An 18,683-nucleotide genomic window follows, 5' to 3' on the forward strand; every position below is an offset into this window, starting at 1 on the left:
ACTCATATATTTAACTCAGGTGCTGTCCATTTCTTCTGATCATCCTTGAGATGGTTCTACACCTTCATTTGAGTCCAGCTGTGTTTGATTATACCGATTGGACTTGATTAGGAAAGCCACACACCTGTCTATATAAGACCTTACAGCTCACAGTGCGTGTCAGAGCAAATGAGAATCATGAGGTCAAAGGAACTGCCTGAAGAGCTCAGAGACAGAATTGTGGCAAGGCACAGATCTGGCCAAGGTTACAAAAACATTTCTGCCCCACTTAAGGTTCCTAAGAGCACAGTGGCCTCCATAATACTTAAATGGAAGACGTTTGGGATGACCAGAACCCTTCCTAGAACTGGCCGTCCGGCCAAACTGAGCTATCGGGGGAGAAGAGTCTTGGTGAGAGAGGTAAAGAAGAACCCAAAGATCACTGTGGCTGAGCTCCAGAGATGCAGTTGGGAGATGGGAGAAAGTCAACCATCACTGCAGCCCTCCACCAGTCAGGGCTTTATGGTAGAGTGGCCCGACGGAATCCTCTCCTCAGTGCAAGACACATGAAAGTCCGCATGGTGTTTGCTAAAAAAACACCTGAAGGACTCCAAGATGGTGAGAAATAAGATTCTTTGGTCTGATGAGACCAAGATATAACTTTTTGGCCATAATTCTAAGCGGTATGTGTGGAGAAAACCAGACACTGCTCATCACCTGTCCAATACAGTCCCAACAGTGAAGCATGGTGGTGGCAGCATCATGCTGTGGGGGTGTTTTTCAGCTGCAGGGACAGGACGACTGGTTGCAATCGAGGGAAAGATGAATGCGGCCAAGTACAGGGATATCCTGGACGAAAATCTTCTCCAGAGTGCTCAGAACCTCAGACTGGGCCGATGGTTTACCTTCCATCAAGACAATGACCCTAAGCACACAGCTAAAATAACGAAGGAGTGGCTTCACAACAACTCCATGACTGTTCTTGAATGGCCCAGCCAGAGCCCTGACTTAAACCCAATTGAGCATCTCTGGAGAGACCTAAAAATGGCTGTCCACCAACATTTACCATCCAACCTGACAGAACTGGAGAGGATCTGCAAGGAGGAATGGCAGAGGATCCCCAAATCCAGGTGTGAAAAACTGGTTGCATCTTTCCCAAAAAGACTCATGGCTGTAATGGATCAAAAGGGTCCTTCTACTAAATACTGAGCAAAGGGTCTGAATACTTAGGACCATGTGATATTTCAGTTTTTCTTTTTTTAATAAATCTGCAAAAATGTCAACAATTCTGTGTTTTTCTGTCAATATGGGGTGCTGTGTGTATATTAATGAGGAAAAAAAATGAGCTTAAATGATTTTAGCAAATGGCTGCAATATAACAAAGAGTGAAAAATTTAAGGGGGTCTGAATACTTTCCGTCCCCACTGTATGTATGTATGTGTGTGTGTGTGTATGTATGTATGTATGTATATATATATATATATATAAGGTTAACACCACTCCACACTCTATAGGATGCAGCACTTGAATGTCTTTAACTACTTAAGGACCGAGCCTCTTTTTTACACTTGTTGTTTACAAGTTAAAATAATTTTTTCTTTGCTAGAAAATTACTTAGAACCCCCTAACATTATATGTTTTTATTTTTCTAACACCCTAGAGAATAAAATGGAGGTCGTTGCAATACTTTATTTCACACCGTATTTGTGCAGCGGTCTTACAAGAGCACTTTTTTTGGAAAAAATACACTTTTTTGAATTAAAAAAATAAGACACCAGTAAAGTTAGCCCAATTTTTTTTTTAGAAGGTGAAAGATAATGTTATGCCGAGTAAATTGATACCCAACATGTCACACTTCAAAATTGCGCCTGCTCGTGGAATGGCGACAAACTTTGACCCTTCAAAATCTCCATAAGCGATGTTTAAAAATTTCTACAGGTTACCAGTGTTGAGTTACAGAGGAAGGTCAAGGGCTAGAATTATTGCTCTTGCTCAAACGATCGCAGCGATACCTCACGTGTGCTTTGAACATCGTATTTATATGCGGGCGCTACTCGCTTATGCGTTCCCTTGTACACGCAAGCACGTCGGGATGGGGCGCTTTAAAAAAAAAAAAATTTGGGTCGCTTTTATTCCTATTACAAGGACTGTAAACATCACTTGTATTAGAAAAAAAGCATGATAGGACAGATAAAAAAGACCTCAGATCTTATATTTACACTAAAATGCAATAAAAAAAAAAAAAATAAATAAAAGTCACTTGAATAAAAAAAAAGAAAAGAAAAATTCTCCTTTAAGAGCTGTGGGCGGAAGTGATGGCTTCCGCCATCCAATGCCATGGAGCCGAGCAGGGGCCATCTTCCCCTCAGTCCGCAGCCAGGCATCCAGGGGAGAGGACGCGATCTTCTCCCCAGCTACCGGCAGAGACGACCGGAGCGCAGTGGGATGGGGGTGGGCACCTCTCCCGCCGCCGATAAAAGTGATCTTGCGACGAATCCACCGCATAAACCACTTTTATCTTAACGAGAAATGCACGCTGTTCCTGAAAATACCGGGCTTTTGGCAGCTAGCTGCTGCCATAAGCCCGGTATTTAGTGTCAAATTACTGATGTACGGGTACGTCATTTTGCGTGTAATGGTTAAAGAATAAGTTCACCTTTAGTAACATGCTGCATGTTACACCCAAATTATTTAGGATGGTAACATATGCCTAACTGAGCAGCCTGAGCACCTCTCGATCCCCTGTTGTGACAGCGGGCCATTGAGGCTGATGGCTTGTAGTTCATATTCTCAATGCTCTAGGTAGTTCATTGAGCCTTCCTGTGGTTCAAATACCTGCTTGCCTGTACAAGGTGCAGGCAGACATCTACACTGACAGTCTGCAGGAGCCTGAGAATACACCCGTGATCTGCTGATCGCGGGTGCAATGCTTTAGAGGCTCCAAATAAAAATTTTAAAATGCACTTTTTTTTTTACCTGCAAAAGGATGTACATTTGCTATTATTTTTTAGTTTTAGTTTTTAAAGGTGAAGTTATCCTTTAACATTTCAATATATACACTCCATATGTTCAAGTAAGTTAACTCTTCCTCGTGTATAACACTTCTACCAGTAATAACAAAATAGCCATCTTGTATATATCTGTACCCGGCAGTGACATCACTCCTCATATTAACTCTTTAATCACCGCTATACACATTATTATATCAGGACACATTATACTTCCAAGTGTCATCACCACATAAATAAAGAGCAGCAGCAGAAAATCCTACTAGGATGAAGAGGAAGCAAATATTTAAACATATCCCTAAATGACCACTGAGGACATTCCAAAATAATAAATTATAAAAATAATAATCTCTAATACAATTTAAAGTATAATCTGGAATCTAGTAACTATAAAAAAAACATGTACATTGTAGATCTCTGCCAATAACCTGAAGGCAAAATAACAATAATGTAATAAACTGTTTTATGTTTAAAATATGTATTCATAAAAACAAAGATCAAAGTCCGTATTTAATGCCTGGGGATGTATTGTATCCATTTTAATGTATTCATTGAACTTTTTTATCTCAGCTTTCTATTACCTCTCCATCTTAAAAGGGGGTACATGATCAATTACCCTATATTTTAATTGTACTACTGTGTGGGCTTTCTCAAAACAATGGCTAGCCACTAAAAGGTCACGTTTCTTATTAGGGGGCTGTGGCGCTACCTTGCAGGGATTCCTCTCATCCCTGCATCAATACCTAACCCCATTTCTGAGTAGTCCACCAGCACCAGACCTGCAAATTATAAACACATATATACCGCGCTGTCTATAAAAGAAATCAAACAAAAATTGAAAAAACTAAAGCAGCCAGCACAGCAGTGGATAATAAAGTTGCAAAAATGACAAATTGGGTGAAATGTGCAGCGCTTATGTGATCATATAAACCATAACATATTATATGAGTACAAAAAACGTAAATAATAAATGATGTGCTCAAAAATACTCCAAGCATTCCTCTATTATGACGTGATGTCTATAAATAGAGGAACTTGGACATGTGATGTCCAAAAAAAGTCAGTGACAAACTTCAATCATGTGTGATGATAATCCTCAACCACATGAGGATATGATATAGTGACAGTCTTTAACTTTAAATATGTATGATGTAATAACAGTTGATAGTAGTTCCACCACCAAAGACACCAGAAGCTGCTTACCAGAGGGATTGAACTCGAATAGGTGTACACCTAATGAGTCAATCAAGCTTGGTGGTATAATATACCAAGGGGATCAGATGCTCTATACAGATGGACCTCCGAACAGGTATAAGGTATGGATGGACTCAGTAGATATAGTCATTCAGCCCCACCATTAAAAGAAAGAGGAAGGCATATAGCGTAACTCCGTATGGAAATTTTAATACATGAAAAGCAAAGGAAATACACTCACGTGTTTAGCAATAAAATCAAGCGCTTGTATAAAAGAAGACGGTGGTGTCAGCATATCCTGATGGGAGGATATGCTGAGACCACTGTCTTCTTTTATACAAGCGCTTGATTTTACTGCTAAACACGTGAGTGTATTTCCTTTAAAATTTCCATATGGAGTTACGCTATATGCCTTCCTCTTTCTTTTAATGGTGGGACTGCCTATATCTACTGAGTCCATCCATATCTTACACCTGTTCGGAGGCCCATCTGGAGGTCATGTCCTGATAGAGCATCTGATCCCCTTGGTATATTTTACCACAAAGCTTGATTGACTCACTAGGTGTACACCTATTTGAGTTCAATCCCTCTGGTAAGCAGCTTCTGGTGTCTTTGGTGGTGGATCTACTATCAACTGTTATTACATCATACATATTTCAAGTTAGACTGTCACTATATCTCATCCACATGTAGTTGAGGATTATCATCACACATGATTGAAGTTTGTCACTGACTTTTTTTGGACATCACACGTCCAAGTTCCTCTATTTAGAGACATCACATGTCATAATAGAGGACTGCTTGGAGTATTTTTGAGCACATCATTTATTATTCATGTTTTTTGTACTCGTATCATTTGTTATGGTTTATATAATCACATAAGCACTGCACATTTCACCCAATTTGTCATTTTTGCACCAGCACCAGACCCCTGCTTTCATAGCACAGGTTGGCTATTATGCTCTAAATTATCTGTCATGACTGTGCTATACCATGAAACACTTTTACTATTGCTGTGGTAAATACTTTTCATCTCCTGTGACACATTTGGATAGGCTGTAGCCTGCACTGTGTGCATAGTCTTGCCCCCCTGGGGCAGTACCTCAGGCCCGCTTCAGCCAAGGCATCATCTTGAGCAAATGCTGTGCTTCAGGACAATGTATTCTGCTGCTGTAGACACAACCCTGCTCACCCTGCTCCGTTTTGAGGCCCTGCTTTACACTTTCGCTCTCACCAGGATATTCAGCAGCCTTCAGTTGTGAAACACAGGATTGCTATACCCCTTCTGTTATGCAGCTTGTGTCATAAGTACCCCTTAGGGCATCTCCTGATCCATATGGTGGACATTGGGCACAAGGGAATCAGGACAGTGGGACACACACACCCATGATGAAGTGAATCCAATTCCCTCAGGTATTTCTGCTTCATTTACTTTAGACCTCGATCTCCACTGCTCTAATCCAGGGATTCACCGTTCCTCCCTTTTTAACCATGGAGAAATCTTCAGCTTCTATGTTGGAGTTTATGGGGAAGGCCTCTGCACTTCTGGAGACCATGGGGTGTAAAAAAAACGCAAGCACCATTGTTCTGCATCCCCTCCTGAGTCATTGTTGGACTTGCCCATCAAGTAAGCTGTACTCCTCGATGAGAAGCGGTGGAAGATGAGGAAATGCAGGGTAAGTCTGCAGGGTCCGAGGACTCCTCCAGGGCAGAATGTCATTCGGCCGTGACCTCTCCCAAATTAAAGGAACCAGTTTTGGGTTTGGTGGACACAGTACTCCCTTTAACATGCCCTGTCTGGATCTAAGGTCACCAGTATGGGATCCCTACCCAAATCCAAAAAGCCTACTAGGAAGACTAGCCAGTCTTCTATCCTGCTTCACGGTCCCTGGCTTTGATGGCTTGGCTGTTGAAGCTTAAGGAGCCGTGGGGTCTCTCTGACTCCATTATTTCTACATTTCCAGAAGCCAGCAATCAACATCATGGAAAGTCTTATCACACTTGGAAGGCTTACTTTTTATGATGTGAGGGATAGACGTTCTATCCTAGAGGTTACTCTGTTGGACGTATCCTTGCTTTTCTTCAGTCTGGTCTGGATTATCACTTCACCTAAAGTACCCTTAAGGGTCTAGTTTCAGCCTGGGCTATACTCTTTCATATACCTCTGGCCAATCACATTCTGGTTAAGATATTTGTACAGGAAGTAGCTAACACTTCTTCCCCATTTGTTCCCCATTTGTTCCCCATTGTCGCAGGAGTCTCTTAATCTGGGCTTTTCATCTCTTCAGAAGCCTCCCTTTGAGCCCGTTCAGGAAATTCCTTTGACTGACCTTACTAAGATGGCTTTACTCGTGGCTGTCAAGTTGACAAGACATGTCTCAGAATTGTTGGATTCATAAGGGCAAAGTGGTTTTAAGACCTAAGGCATCCTTTCTTCTTAAGATTGTCTCTTCTTTTCACCTAAATAAGAACATTGTCCTGTCTTCTTTGTCCGGCTCCAAAGCATCACAAAGAGATTTACCTCCCCTGGATGTGGTGCAAGCAGTGCAGGTTTACCTCTCGGCCACTGCTTCTATATAAAACTTTGAGAATCTCTTTGTCCTGCCACTGGCTCTTGCAAAGGGTGCCATGCATTACGATCCACTATTTCTAGGTTAATTTGGCAGGTTATAACTAAGGTATATGCCTTGACTGACAAGTTTTCTCCCTTTCCTGTTAAGGCTTACCCAAATCATACAGTTGGTACCTATTGGTTTTTTCAGCACCAGGTGTCTGTTTCTCAAATTTGCAAGGCTGTCATTTGGTCTTCTACTGGGTGGTTGTTTACGCCTTTGTTGACACCAGCTTTGGCTATAATTTTCTTCAGACTTCTCGGAATACTGGATCTGTTTTCCCTTGTTTTGGGACCTGTTGGAGTTGTTGTGCTGCCTACCCCTCTGTTATATTGCTATGGGGCGTCCCAGGGTCGATGATTAGAAACCTGTGTCCTCTACTGCACAATTTAGAAATAAGGATTTATGACTTGATTTTTGGACTGTAAATTTTTGGAGTACAGTTCAGGCCACCATATCCATTGTCCTGGTGGTTCCTCTTATGGCTTGCTACAAAACTAAGGGTTGCTGGGAGTGGGAGTGAGAGGGGATATATGGGCTGGCCTACTATTCTGCTTGCTAGTGACTGGTCTCCTGAAGGTGACTGCATATAACTCAGGGTCTATGATTAAAGAAGCCCACATCCTGTACTGTACTCCAAGAAATCAATCCTTATGTTATTGAGTTTGGAGGATACAAATATCACCCTTAGCTTTTTTTTTTTTTTTTCCCTCTTTCTTTTTTGGTCTATTCTGAGTTTCTTATTTTCACCATAACCTGTTGCCTATCTTGTCTGTTACTGTTCGTCAGTCTGTTTTCTATTTGCTTTTGTTGTTCCTTTTGTATGTTTTCTCTCCCACTGCTTTGCTGCAGAAGAACAAACCAGTTCTTATTCCAGGCGTGTAGTCTTTTGAATAAAAGCAACTGTCTTGAGGTTATTGATACATAAGAGTTTTGGTTTGTTACTGTTCTTGCCATTGTCAGACTATAGGTTTTTATTACCTTATATATGCGCACTTCCTTTAAGCAACTATGGGGCCCCCTGAGGGCATATTCACATTATGATCCTGAGTAAAGCAGAAGTTTAACTCCTATTATAATGTATTGTAGGAATTTTGAAGACTGTTGATTCTGTTTCTGCTGGACCTTATATGAATCAGATTTGTTTTTTGTTTTTTTACCCTATGTCAGCTTTACTGGTTAAGCTTTTTTACCTTTACCATTTTATTTCTCATCACACACTATTTCATGGGAATAAAAAGCTATTTTCTTTAGTGGGCATGCATCGCAGATTTTATGCTGCTCACTAATGATGAGGAGTCTTCTGTGTAAGTGCCGCTTACTTGTTGAGCCTTTAAACAAGCTGTGATTGGATATCAATTTGAAAAGGAATGTCAAGCGAATACAATATCATATGCTCTCGTTCATATTTATTTGACCTGATACTTTTTAGTTTGATAGAAACACTGTCACCTTATCCATGCATGTCAAAGTGCCATTGTCTCTGCAAAGGACATCACCCAACCCTTAATACTTGCACTACCTTCTCTTCTCAGCTTTTATCTCCAACACAGCCAGGGCTAAAATCAGCAGTGTTGGGGGACCTGGACGACTGGTGACATCACTCCACTGGTCATTTGACACTGTCACAGATGAGTAGGTCACATCTGCCCTCAAGCCCTTGAAACACTGCATTTTCTCGCCTGCTGTGAAGGAAGAGGAAGGAGCTGCAAGGGATCTTTTATAACGTGTATAAGGGGGTTAAGAGAAGGCCCTTTGAGAAGACACTATTGTTTTTCCCCTACATTATTGTTTCTTTTTTTGTTGTTATTTCTTAAAAGAAATCCATTATGTACAAAACCATTACACTGTCTTTTTATGTTTTTGGTGGTTGATTCATTCATTTGATAAATGGGTATATTGAAAGATGCAGTTCTGTAACCTTTTCTTTTTTTTTCCCCCTAAGATTTGTGCTGCAGAGTTCAAAGAATTTGTAGAACGGCTGAAAGTGAAGTTCAGCACAAAGATGGATGATCCAGCTTATGCAATTCCAGAAACTGTGGATGAGCTCTTCAATAGGTAGCAAAGCAACAAGACTTACAGATATGTAGGCACTAGTGATGGGCTCATGTGTTCGGGTCCTAATCTGAACTCACCTCAGTGGGCCTGCCAGGAAGCTATCACTATGTGAAGTCAGTTATAAGTGGTTTAGCACTCCCTACCCCAGAGCCGCAGGTACACAAAGCAGTTTATGCTTGCAGCTGTGGCGGGGAATGCTTTGGCCGCTTATGATTTGGCTCGGTACAATGATAGCTTCCTGGCAGGGACCAAACACATCTGAGCTCATCCCTAGTATACACTGTTCAATGTCTAATTTAATCTTCAAATTAACTCTTTCAGTGCATTTGTGGTGCATTTTTGGCAATATTTTTTTTTTTTTTTTTTTTAATTTTCTTTACTAAGCTGTATTTATACACATTTGCATGTGTTAATGCACATTTGCAGTGCGTTTGCTCTTGTTTATGTGTTTTACAGTGCAGAAAAATGAAGCATGCTCTACTTTTTTAAAAGCAATACAATAGTATAAACTAGACTTATTGAAATAGATTTTTTTCTTTCATATGCACTTTTTACTGCATTTTGGCTGTGTTTTTAAAATGCACCTGACTGCATCTAATGTGAATTAGCCCTAAATCTTATGAAAGTCTGTGTGTGTAGTCACACTCTGAATAACATTGAATCAATAGAAAGTAGAACAGATTGCAAACCTAAGGTATTGGCTTAAAGTTTCTAAAGCCTTAGAGTCCATTCACACTCGTGCGATTTCCATTGCAACTTTACAGTGCGACTCGGTGCAACTTTGGCTAGTGTGATTGCTTGTGCTCTACAAGGTTGCACACAATTTGCATGTACAGTTTATCGTGCATGTGCAACTTTCATGCGACCTTTGTGGGTTTACATTAAAGTCTATGGCCTTCAACTCACTTGAAAGTTGTACCAAAGTGGTGCAGGAACTGCTTTAAATTTGCTTTGACTTTAAGTCGCACAGATATGAACGGTACTCATTGGGAAACATGGGGTGGCACTTTGGGGTCCAAAGTCGCATGACAAGTTGCACTAGTGTAAGTGGGGCCCCTCTCTCCATTAAGGTAAAAAACCTTTAGTGTCCAGGATCCCCACCCCCTCTTATATTTACTGGAGCCCGATTTCAATCCAGTGATGTGCACACGAGCAGTGGCTCTTTCCCATCTCTCCCATCTCACAGGGTAGATTGATAGCAGCGGGGGCCATTGCTTCCTTTTGTCAAATCAACTTCTATGACAAGGGAGCAGGGCAAAAGCCCCACTGTCTGTCTATAGATTTTGTTCTCTCTTTTAGCTAATCCAAAGAGTTGGTCCCTTTTTTGTTCAACTGAACATTTTTTTACTTTTGACTGTCACTTTAGTCAGCTGGGATTCGACAATGGATGCATTGTTCTCTAAAGGGAACCTGTGATAGTCCCTCTTGTGTCTAAAGCGGATTCATTCTTTCGTCTAGAGGTTTCCAGTCTGTCTGAGGTATTTTTATGCCATGACACCCTTTAGGGGATTTGAAGATCCAGTGTGTTCTGTATGGTTCTCCAGCATCTAGTTCTGCTATTCTGGGTGTATTCACATAACTGTTCAAGTGTATGTAGTGAGACTAAGGTCAGCCATATACGGGTCGAATTCCAAACCAATTTTCTTTCAGAAATTTAGTGCGTTTCTTGATCTGATGCTGCCACCATTGATTTTGAAATTCGACCAACGAAGCCTTCAATTTCACTTCGTGTTGCTACAGAGAAGAATTTTTTAAGGCCGGGAATCTTCTTTTCTTTCTGGAAATCTTCTTTTCTTGCGTTCATGCACGTTTGTTTTTCAATTATATTTCTCTCATAATTCTCCCATTATTGATTAGAAAATCGTTAATTTTTCCAAAAATTTCCAACATGCCCAATCACTCATTTGATAGTCACATGGAAATCATTCGTTGCTGCGGTCTGCTAATGGTGCAATATTCAAACATTCTTGGATAATATTTTCCGAAAGAAAACTATTTCAGATTTCGACCTATGTATCGCCGGCCTAAGGCTCCTTCTTTCCTGTGTAGCTCATTTTTTTCAGCATCTGGCCTTGTCAGCTCTGTTAGGCTAGCTGCTTGGTCCTTGGTGTTCACCCATTCAATGTTTTACCGGTGGATGTCCCAACTTCTGCTGGTGCCTGTTCTTGGCTGCAGCTTTAGTAGGAGGCTCCTAAAGTTCTTGTTTGTTTTTCGGGCTCCACTTGCCCCCTGCTTATTTTTAGATGGTAGCGTCTTTTCTTTTGTTTATGGGTTTTCCTATCCTCCTTGAGGGCCCTGCTGTTGATTGTCCTATGGTCCACATACTGTTCTGTGTTTGTAGAGTAAATTGGATTTTTGTAGTTACTGTACTCTAAAATGAAAACTTAGTCTGGGGAATTCATAGACCCCTTTTATAATTCCATCGGGGTGCAGCACCAAAAGTGACAGTACTTGCACACAATTCATGTACCTTTTCAGAGACTGGTACATAAATTCATATACCTGCCAGAGACCTGTCAGTGCTGGCATTGAAGTTGGAGTGTCTATTGGACTCTCCTTCCTCAGTGAACTCCCACCCCACCTTCCCTCCCTGGCCACTACGCCAGTCACACTGACAAGGTTCATGGTCAAGGAGTTTTGTACTTGGGTGGGAAGAGCCTGATGGGGAACTCCTGAAACTAGTCAGTTTCGCTTTACTTTTGATTGACAGCACACTGTAGTGGGCCGATCCATAGCCGCCATTCAGTTCAGAAGCGGCTTTGTAATCTGTACCCTGCTGTGCACTGTCAATCACAAGCAAGGCAGACTTGATGGGGAACTAGCCTAAGATTTCCCCATCAGGCTTCACTTATTTCAAAAGGCGCAGCCACTCTGAGTTTGAGTTGTCCAGTGGGAGGAGTCTGGAGAGGCTAGTTCCCCATCAGATACTGCTTTCCTGTGATTACATAGTTACAGTCTACCTGAAAAAAGACACAATTCCATCTAGTTTAACCAATAAAAGGGAGAAATAAATGGTAGTTAGTGAGTGATTTTCAAAGCTATGATGATAGTGGCTACCAAATCTCCCCCCCTTACTGTCAACCACAGGCAAAGCGGACCTGACGTGGAACTCAGCCCACTGTCCATTCAGTGTGACTTGCACTGTGGAATGCAAGGACGTGGGCAGCCTTTGTCCTAGCAACGTATGAAGTAAATGTATGCCCCTCCACTGCACTCACATAGTGACAGATTCTAAAAGTGGCGGTAGAAGGAACTACCCGAATTTGGCGTACGTCAGTACTTGTACCGAAACTGGGGCAGGGCTTTCATGAATTAGGCGCAGGCCATGTTAAAGGGGTGCTACCACCAGAAAAGTGACATTACTGCTTTATTGAATTCCCCTGTGTAAAAATTTAAATTTCATAAGAAATTGCTATAATTTATCTATATGGTCTATAACGGCACTTGGATTGCCTATTGGGACTCATTCATTGTGTCTAAGCCACAACTTCTGCTACCTATATGAAAAAGAATGGGTATTTAAATAAAGTTTTTGAAATTCTGTAGAATATGTTGTGTACACTAATAAAATTATAAGCCAGAAATAGAAGAATAAATTTTACAGCATTGCTGTCATAGGAAATCAGAACTTTGTTTTAAGTTTTTGCTTAGTGTTATCCAGGTCCATTGCAATGTTTTAAATTATGTTTTCCATGTGCTTTTACACTTAAATTGGTTGCAAAGTCAGAAGTTTTTTTTTTTTTTTTTTTATCTTAATGCATTTTATGCATTAAGATAAAAAGCCTTGTGTGTGCAGCAGCCCCCCTTATACTTACCTGAGTCCCATCTCTATCCAGCGATGTTGCAGGAGTGTCTCGGCTGTCCGAGACTCTCCCTCCTCATTAGCTGAGATGGGGGCCGTGCCATTGGCTCCCACTGCTGCCAATCAAATTCAGTGAGCCAATGAGGAGAGAGGTGGTGGTCACAGGTCCATGTCTGAATGCACACAAGGAGTTGCGGCTCGGCTCCGGTGCCCCTATAGCAAGCTTCTTACGATGGGGGCACTCAACAGGAGGGAGGGGCCTGAAGGGCTGAAGAGGCACCCGAGAAGAGGAGGATCGGGGCTGCTCCGTGCAAAACCACTTCACAAAGCAGGTAAGTATAACATGTTTTTGTTTTAAAAAAAAAAAAAAGACTTTACAATCGCTTTAAACTGGAAAAACTAACAAAACCCTTTTTGAGAAATAAAAACCTCCCTAGTATTGTAAGGCCATGACTGTCATAGCAGTGCTGTAAGCTGAAGCCCTGTTTCGTCTGTCACTCTAGAGTGCGTAATAGGAATACATGGGATATTTTCTTATACTGGTATCACATTTCTGCCATGTGAATACAAATCTACTGGCATTGCATTCCAGAAAGTGAAATTAGAATGTTCATTTACTACAGAATCCTGGCTGTCCTAGCAAGACTAGGAATGGGGGTGGTTCTTCCTGCAGAGGTCATGAATAGCAGTGAAGATGGGGCAGGACTAAGCATAAAAAATGTCCATTAATGATGAATTTAAACATTGCAGATATTTACAGCCTCACGCCATCTTTTTCTTTCTTTATTAGGTTTCGTGTTTTGGCAGTTGGAGATGAGTCCGTCCAAGAGAATGCATTAGAAAGTCTTAACAGGTATCACATTATAGAAGTAAATGTACTCTATTTCCTTAATATATGGAACATCGCCAACTGGAAATTTTGATTGCTGTTTTTTTTGAGTGATCAGGCATAATTAATGATTTACATCATTTGAAAACTACAGTGTATTACATCATTTTTTTTCCAAAAAAAAAATTAACAAATGCAATTGTATCTAATAAGCAAATGTACAAAGTGATTTTTTTTTTTTTTTTAACAGAGACATTTATTGAGTTAGTGCAACTAAGTATACAAACAATATTGCATGTCACATTTAGTAATCATCAGACAGTGTAGAGAGCATCACATAAATATCATTCAAGAGTCATCATTGTCCAGACATAAGTCAGTGTAAATTTAAAGCAGAGTTCGCCCCCCCATGCAAAAAATTTAAAGTCAGCAGCTATACATACTGTAGCTGCTGAATTTCAATATTAGAGCACTTACCTGTCCTGGAATCCACTGATGTCGGCACCCCAGTCGATGTTTCCATCGGCTCTTGGGTGCTGCTGCTGCCATTGCCTGTAAGGGAAACGGGCAGGGAAGTCTAGCTGCTTCACAGCTGGTTCGTCGCTGCGCTTTCTGAATGGCCCAGCGGCGGGGGAAGAAGGAGGAGGGCTGAACTTCTGAGTGCTCTTGCCGCGGCGAGAGTTCTCAGAAGTGGGGACGGATACCTGTCATAAACAGGTGCTTGCTCCCCCTCCCTCCTGAAAGGTACAAAATGTGGCACCGGAGTACGGGGGAGGGGGAAGGGGGGCGGATAAGCGGAGCTTCTACTTTTGGGTGGAACTCGGCTTTAAGGCCATTATAGCTACAAGAAAATTCCTGAGTTTAGAATACATCGAGAGGTGAAGATACCTCCAAACAATTCCTGGGGCTGAGATATTAGACAGAAGTTATTCAAAAGTACCAGATAAAGTAGGCAAAATACAAGGAAAGGGAGGGCAGCTGGTATATCATGCAGGTTTTGTAAGGGAGCAAGCCTGAGGACATTCACAAGCTACACCACTGCACCAATACCATATGCATCTATCCAGGATGACCACATTTTGTCCAACTTTCATGGACAGTTCCTGCTTCCATAAGTCGTTTTATGCAGCATAAAAAGCAAACAACTTAGTACAACAACTTGCCTTTAAATCATCAACAGCAGCAAGGGATCTAGTCTCAGCTGCAAGTAAGGACCTCTATCATTGACTCCCAGAAAGGTCGCATGGAGGGACAAGTCCAATACCATGTGAATAAAGGTAGTATAAAGGTAGTACCACATTAAGCACTTAAGGTACGTGAAGTCAGATACATACTGGCCAGTTGTGGCGTATACTAGGCCTTAAGGAGAAATGTAAATTGTGGATAAATCTGTCCCTAGCCAAAATCATAGAGGTAACATAGTTATCAACACAGTCTGTCCAGTCTTCTTCCGTCGGATTAGGTAGGTCATCCGTCCATTTTTATAGGTACTTTCCTATTTGGTAGCATAAGCCAGAGATAGTCTTGGGTATATAGCAGACAATGGTTTTCCCATCACCCAAAAGGTGAGCAGTCTCTTCAAATGATCGGATTCCAAAGTCAAAGGCAACAGTACTTTTGCTATCGTTGCGTACTGTAGCTGTAGAAACCGCAAAAAAATGCAGTTGGGCAGGGAATATCTAGATTCGAATTCGGGAAATTGTACTAATTGTCCCCCCTCTGATATGTTTCAGGGCAGTGACCCCTCTAGCAGTCCACAATTGGGGATCTGGCAATCTATGAAGATGGTGGAGAGAGGGGATACCCCAGATGAGAGTATGTGGAGACAGCATAGTTGGGGTGCGGCACTTCGACCTGACCTTGTGCCAGATTCATAGTGTGGTAGTCATCAAATATATAATCCAAGTATGAGACTGAGGGCTTTGAAACACTAACCTACTAAGGGTAATTACTGCAGGATTATCTTTGGTTTGGGAGAACCACCACCTGCCCTGTACTGCATCCCAATAATAAAATTGAAAACTGGGAAGCGCAAGTCCACCCTGGAAAAGTGGGAGTTGAGGTGTTATTTTAGCCAGACGAGGGACCCTCCCAGTTAGTTCTGCACTTCTGTGACCCATTTTGCACTCCTGTAAACCAAGTCCGATGTCAGCTGACCTCATTCAGCCAGTCCAGGTGCTGGATCGATCCCGACTTTACTGTCAGGATTCACCGAGATGCCTGGACCAGCAGCTGTCTCAGCCTCTCGGCGAGTCGCTGGTAGACTGAGCCAGCCACTCCCACCCCCTCCACAACCCAGTGTTCCAGTGAGTGCTGGAGGGGTAGAGCAGAGAACCGGCAACTGACAGTCACTGCTCTCTGCACAGAGCTGAGGGAAGAACTGAGCGATCAGCTGTGTTTGGTTGCTCAGTTCTCAGTGGAAAGGCAGGGGGACAGATACAGCATTGGATCGATGCTGCATCCACCTAGGTAAGTTTTTCTTTTTTCTTTTTTTTTGGAAACCCCATACTTCTCTTTTAAGAAAATATTGTTTAGGGGTAGGAAGTGGCATGTTTCTGAAAAGGTAAAGAAATTTAGGTAGAAAGATCATTTTGAGAAGGTTCACTTCGCCAACTGGGGAAAGCATGCCGTGAGTTACACCTCAAGGTCAGTTGTTTAAGCAGGGGGTAGAGGTTAGGTTCTGAATAGTCAAGCAGTTTGCTCCCAACCTTCACTCCCGGATAGGTAAATTCCTCCACCTAATGAAGAGGGGTGCCTGTATCAATCTTGAGGAAGGAAGGATACAGGTGAAATAGAACAGATTTGTGCCAATTAATTTTACTACCAGAATATGAGTTAAATTTGTCTATAATGGCGAAGGTCTGGTGTAAGGAGGAAGAAGCATCCTCTAGATCAGTGGTTCTAAACCTCAGTCCTCAAGTATCCCCAACAGGCCATGTTTTGGGGATTTCTCTTAGATAAAATAGCTGTCCAAATACCAAGCCATTGACTCTGATTTAAAGCACCGGTGCAAAATAAAGGAAAACCTGCAAACATGGCCTTGTTGGGGGTACTTGAGGACCGAGGTTGAGAATCAATGCTCTAGATCAGTGGTCTTCAAACTGTGGCCCAGGGGCCAAATGCGGCCCTTCGCTTGCCTTTGTCCGGCCCTTGGGATGCCATTCCTCCTGCTGACACAAACAATGGCCACGGACACCAATGATAAGCACTATTCCTCTCATTGACCCCAACAATGAAGTACTATTTCTCCCACTGACACCAATGATGGTGTACTATTCCTCCCACTGACATCAATGATGGTGTACTATTCCTCCCACTGATACCAATGATGGTGTACTATTCCTCCCACGGACACCAACAATGGGTCATTATTCCTCCCACGGACACCAACAATGGGTCATTATTCCTCCCACGGACACCAACAATGGGTCATTATTCCTCCCACGGACACCAACAATGGGTCATTATTCCTCCCACGGACACCAACAATGGGTCATTATTCCTCCCACAGACACCAACAATGGGTCATTATTCCTCCCACGGACACCAACAATGGGTCATTATTCCTCCCACGGACACCCGCAATGGGTCATTATTCCTCCCACGGACACCCGCAATGTGTCATTATTCCTCCCACGGACACCCGCAATGTGTCATTATTCCTCCCACGGACACCCGCAATGTGTCATTATTCCTCCCACGGACACCCGCAATGGGTCATTATTCCTCCCACGGACACCCGCAATGGGTCATTATTCCTCCCACGGACACCCGCAATGGGTCATTATTCCTCCCACGGACACCCGCAATGGGTCATTATTCCTCCCACGGACACCAACAATGGGTCATTATTCCTCCCACGGACACCAACAATGGGTCATTATTCCTCCCACGGACACCAACAATGGGTCATTATTCCTCCCACGGACACCAACAATGGGTCATTATTCCTCCCACGGACACCAACAATGGGTCATTATTCCTCCCACGGACACCAACAATGGGTCATTATTCCTCCCACGGACACCAACAATGGGTCATTATTCCTCCCACGGACACCAACAATGGGTCATTATTCCTCCCACGGACACCAACAATGGGTCATTATTCCTCCCACGGACACCAACAATGGGTCATTATTCCTCCCACGGACACCAACAATGGGTCATTATTCCTCCCACGGACACCAACAATGGGTCATTATTCCTCCCACGGACACCAACAATGGGTCATTATTCCTCCCACGGACACCAACAATGGGTCATTATTCCTCCCACGGACACCAACAATGGGTCATTATTCCTCCCACGGACACCAACGAAGTACTATTCCTCCCACCGACGCCAGCGTTGGGCACTATTCCTCCCACCGACGCCAACGTTGGGCACTATTCCTCCCACCGACGCCAACGTTGGGCACTATTCCTCCCACCGACGCCAACGTTGGGCACTATTCCTCCCACCGACGCCAACGTTGGGCACTATTCCTCCCACCGACGCCAACGTTGGGCACTATTCCTCCCACCGACGCCAACGTTGGGCACTATTCCTCCCACCGACGCCAACGTTGGGCACTATTCCTCCCACCGACGCCAACGTTGGGCACTATTCCTCCCACCGACGCCAACGTTGGGCACTATTCCTCCCACCGACGCCAACGTTGGGCACTATTCCTCCCACCGACGCCAACGTTGGGCACTATTCCTCCCACCGACGCCAACGTTGGGCACTATTCCTCCCACCGACGCCAACGTTGGGCACTATTCCTCCCACCGACGCCAACGTTGGGCACTATTCCTCCCACCGACGCCAACGTTGGGCACTATTCCTCCCACCGACGCCAACGTTGGGCACTATTCCTCCCACCGACGCCAACGTTGGGCACTATTCCTCCCACCGACGCCAACGTTGGGCACTATTCCTCCCACCGACGCCAACGTTGGGCACTATTCCTCCCACCGACGCCAACGTTGGGCACTATTCCTCCCACCGACGCCAACGTTGGGCACTATTCCTCCCACCGACGCCAACGTTGGGCACTATTCCTCCCACCGACGCCAACGTTGGGCACTATTCCTCCCACCGACGCCAACGTTGGGCACTATTCCTCCCACCGACGCCAACGTTGGGCACTATTCCTCCCACCGACGCCAACGTTGGGCACTATTCCTCCCACCGACGCCAACGTTGGGCACTATTCCT

The 18,683-nt window shown here is 43.3% G+C and overlaps 1 protein-coding gene across 1 annotated transcript in view; it reads left to right on the top strand.

Annotated features, from left to right (window-relative positions):
* GTF3C1 (general transcription factor IIIC subunit 1) overlaps positions 1–18,683 on the top strand; it is a 395,149-nt gene that overhangs the window by 311,227 nt on the left and 65,239 nt on the right. Inside the window, exons 27-28 of the mRNA XM_073633018.1 lie at positions 8,739–8,851; positions 13,444–13,506. Coding sequence (XP_073489119.1) covers positions 8,739–8,851; positions 13,444–13,506 — 176 coding nt within the window. The remainder of the gene's footprint in view (positions 1–8,738; positions 8,852–13,443; positions 13,507–18,683) is intronic.

Source organism: Aquarana catesbeiana, linkage group LG06 (assembly GCF_042186555.1).
Source record: "Aquarana catesbeiana isolate 2022-GZ linkage group LG06, ASM4218655v1, whole genome shotgun sequence".
Taxonomy (NCBI): domain Eukaryota; kingdom Metazoa; phylum Chordata; class Amphibia; order Anura; family Ranidae; genus Aquarana; species Aquarana catesbeiana.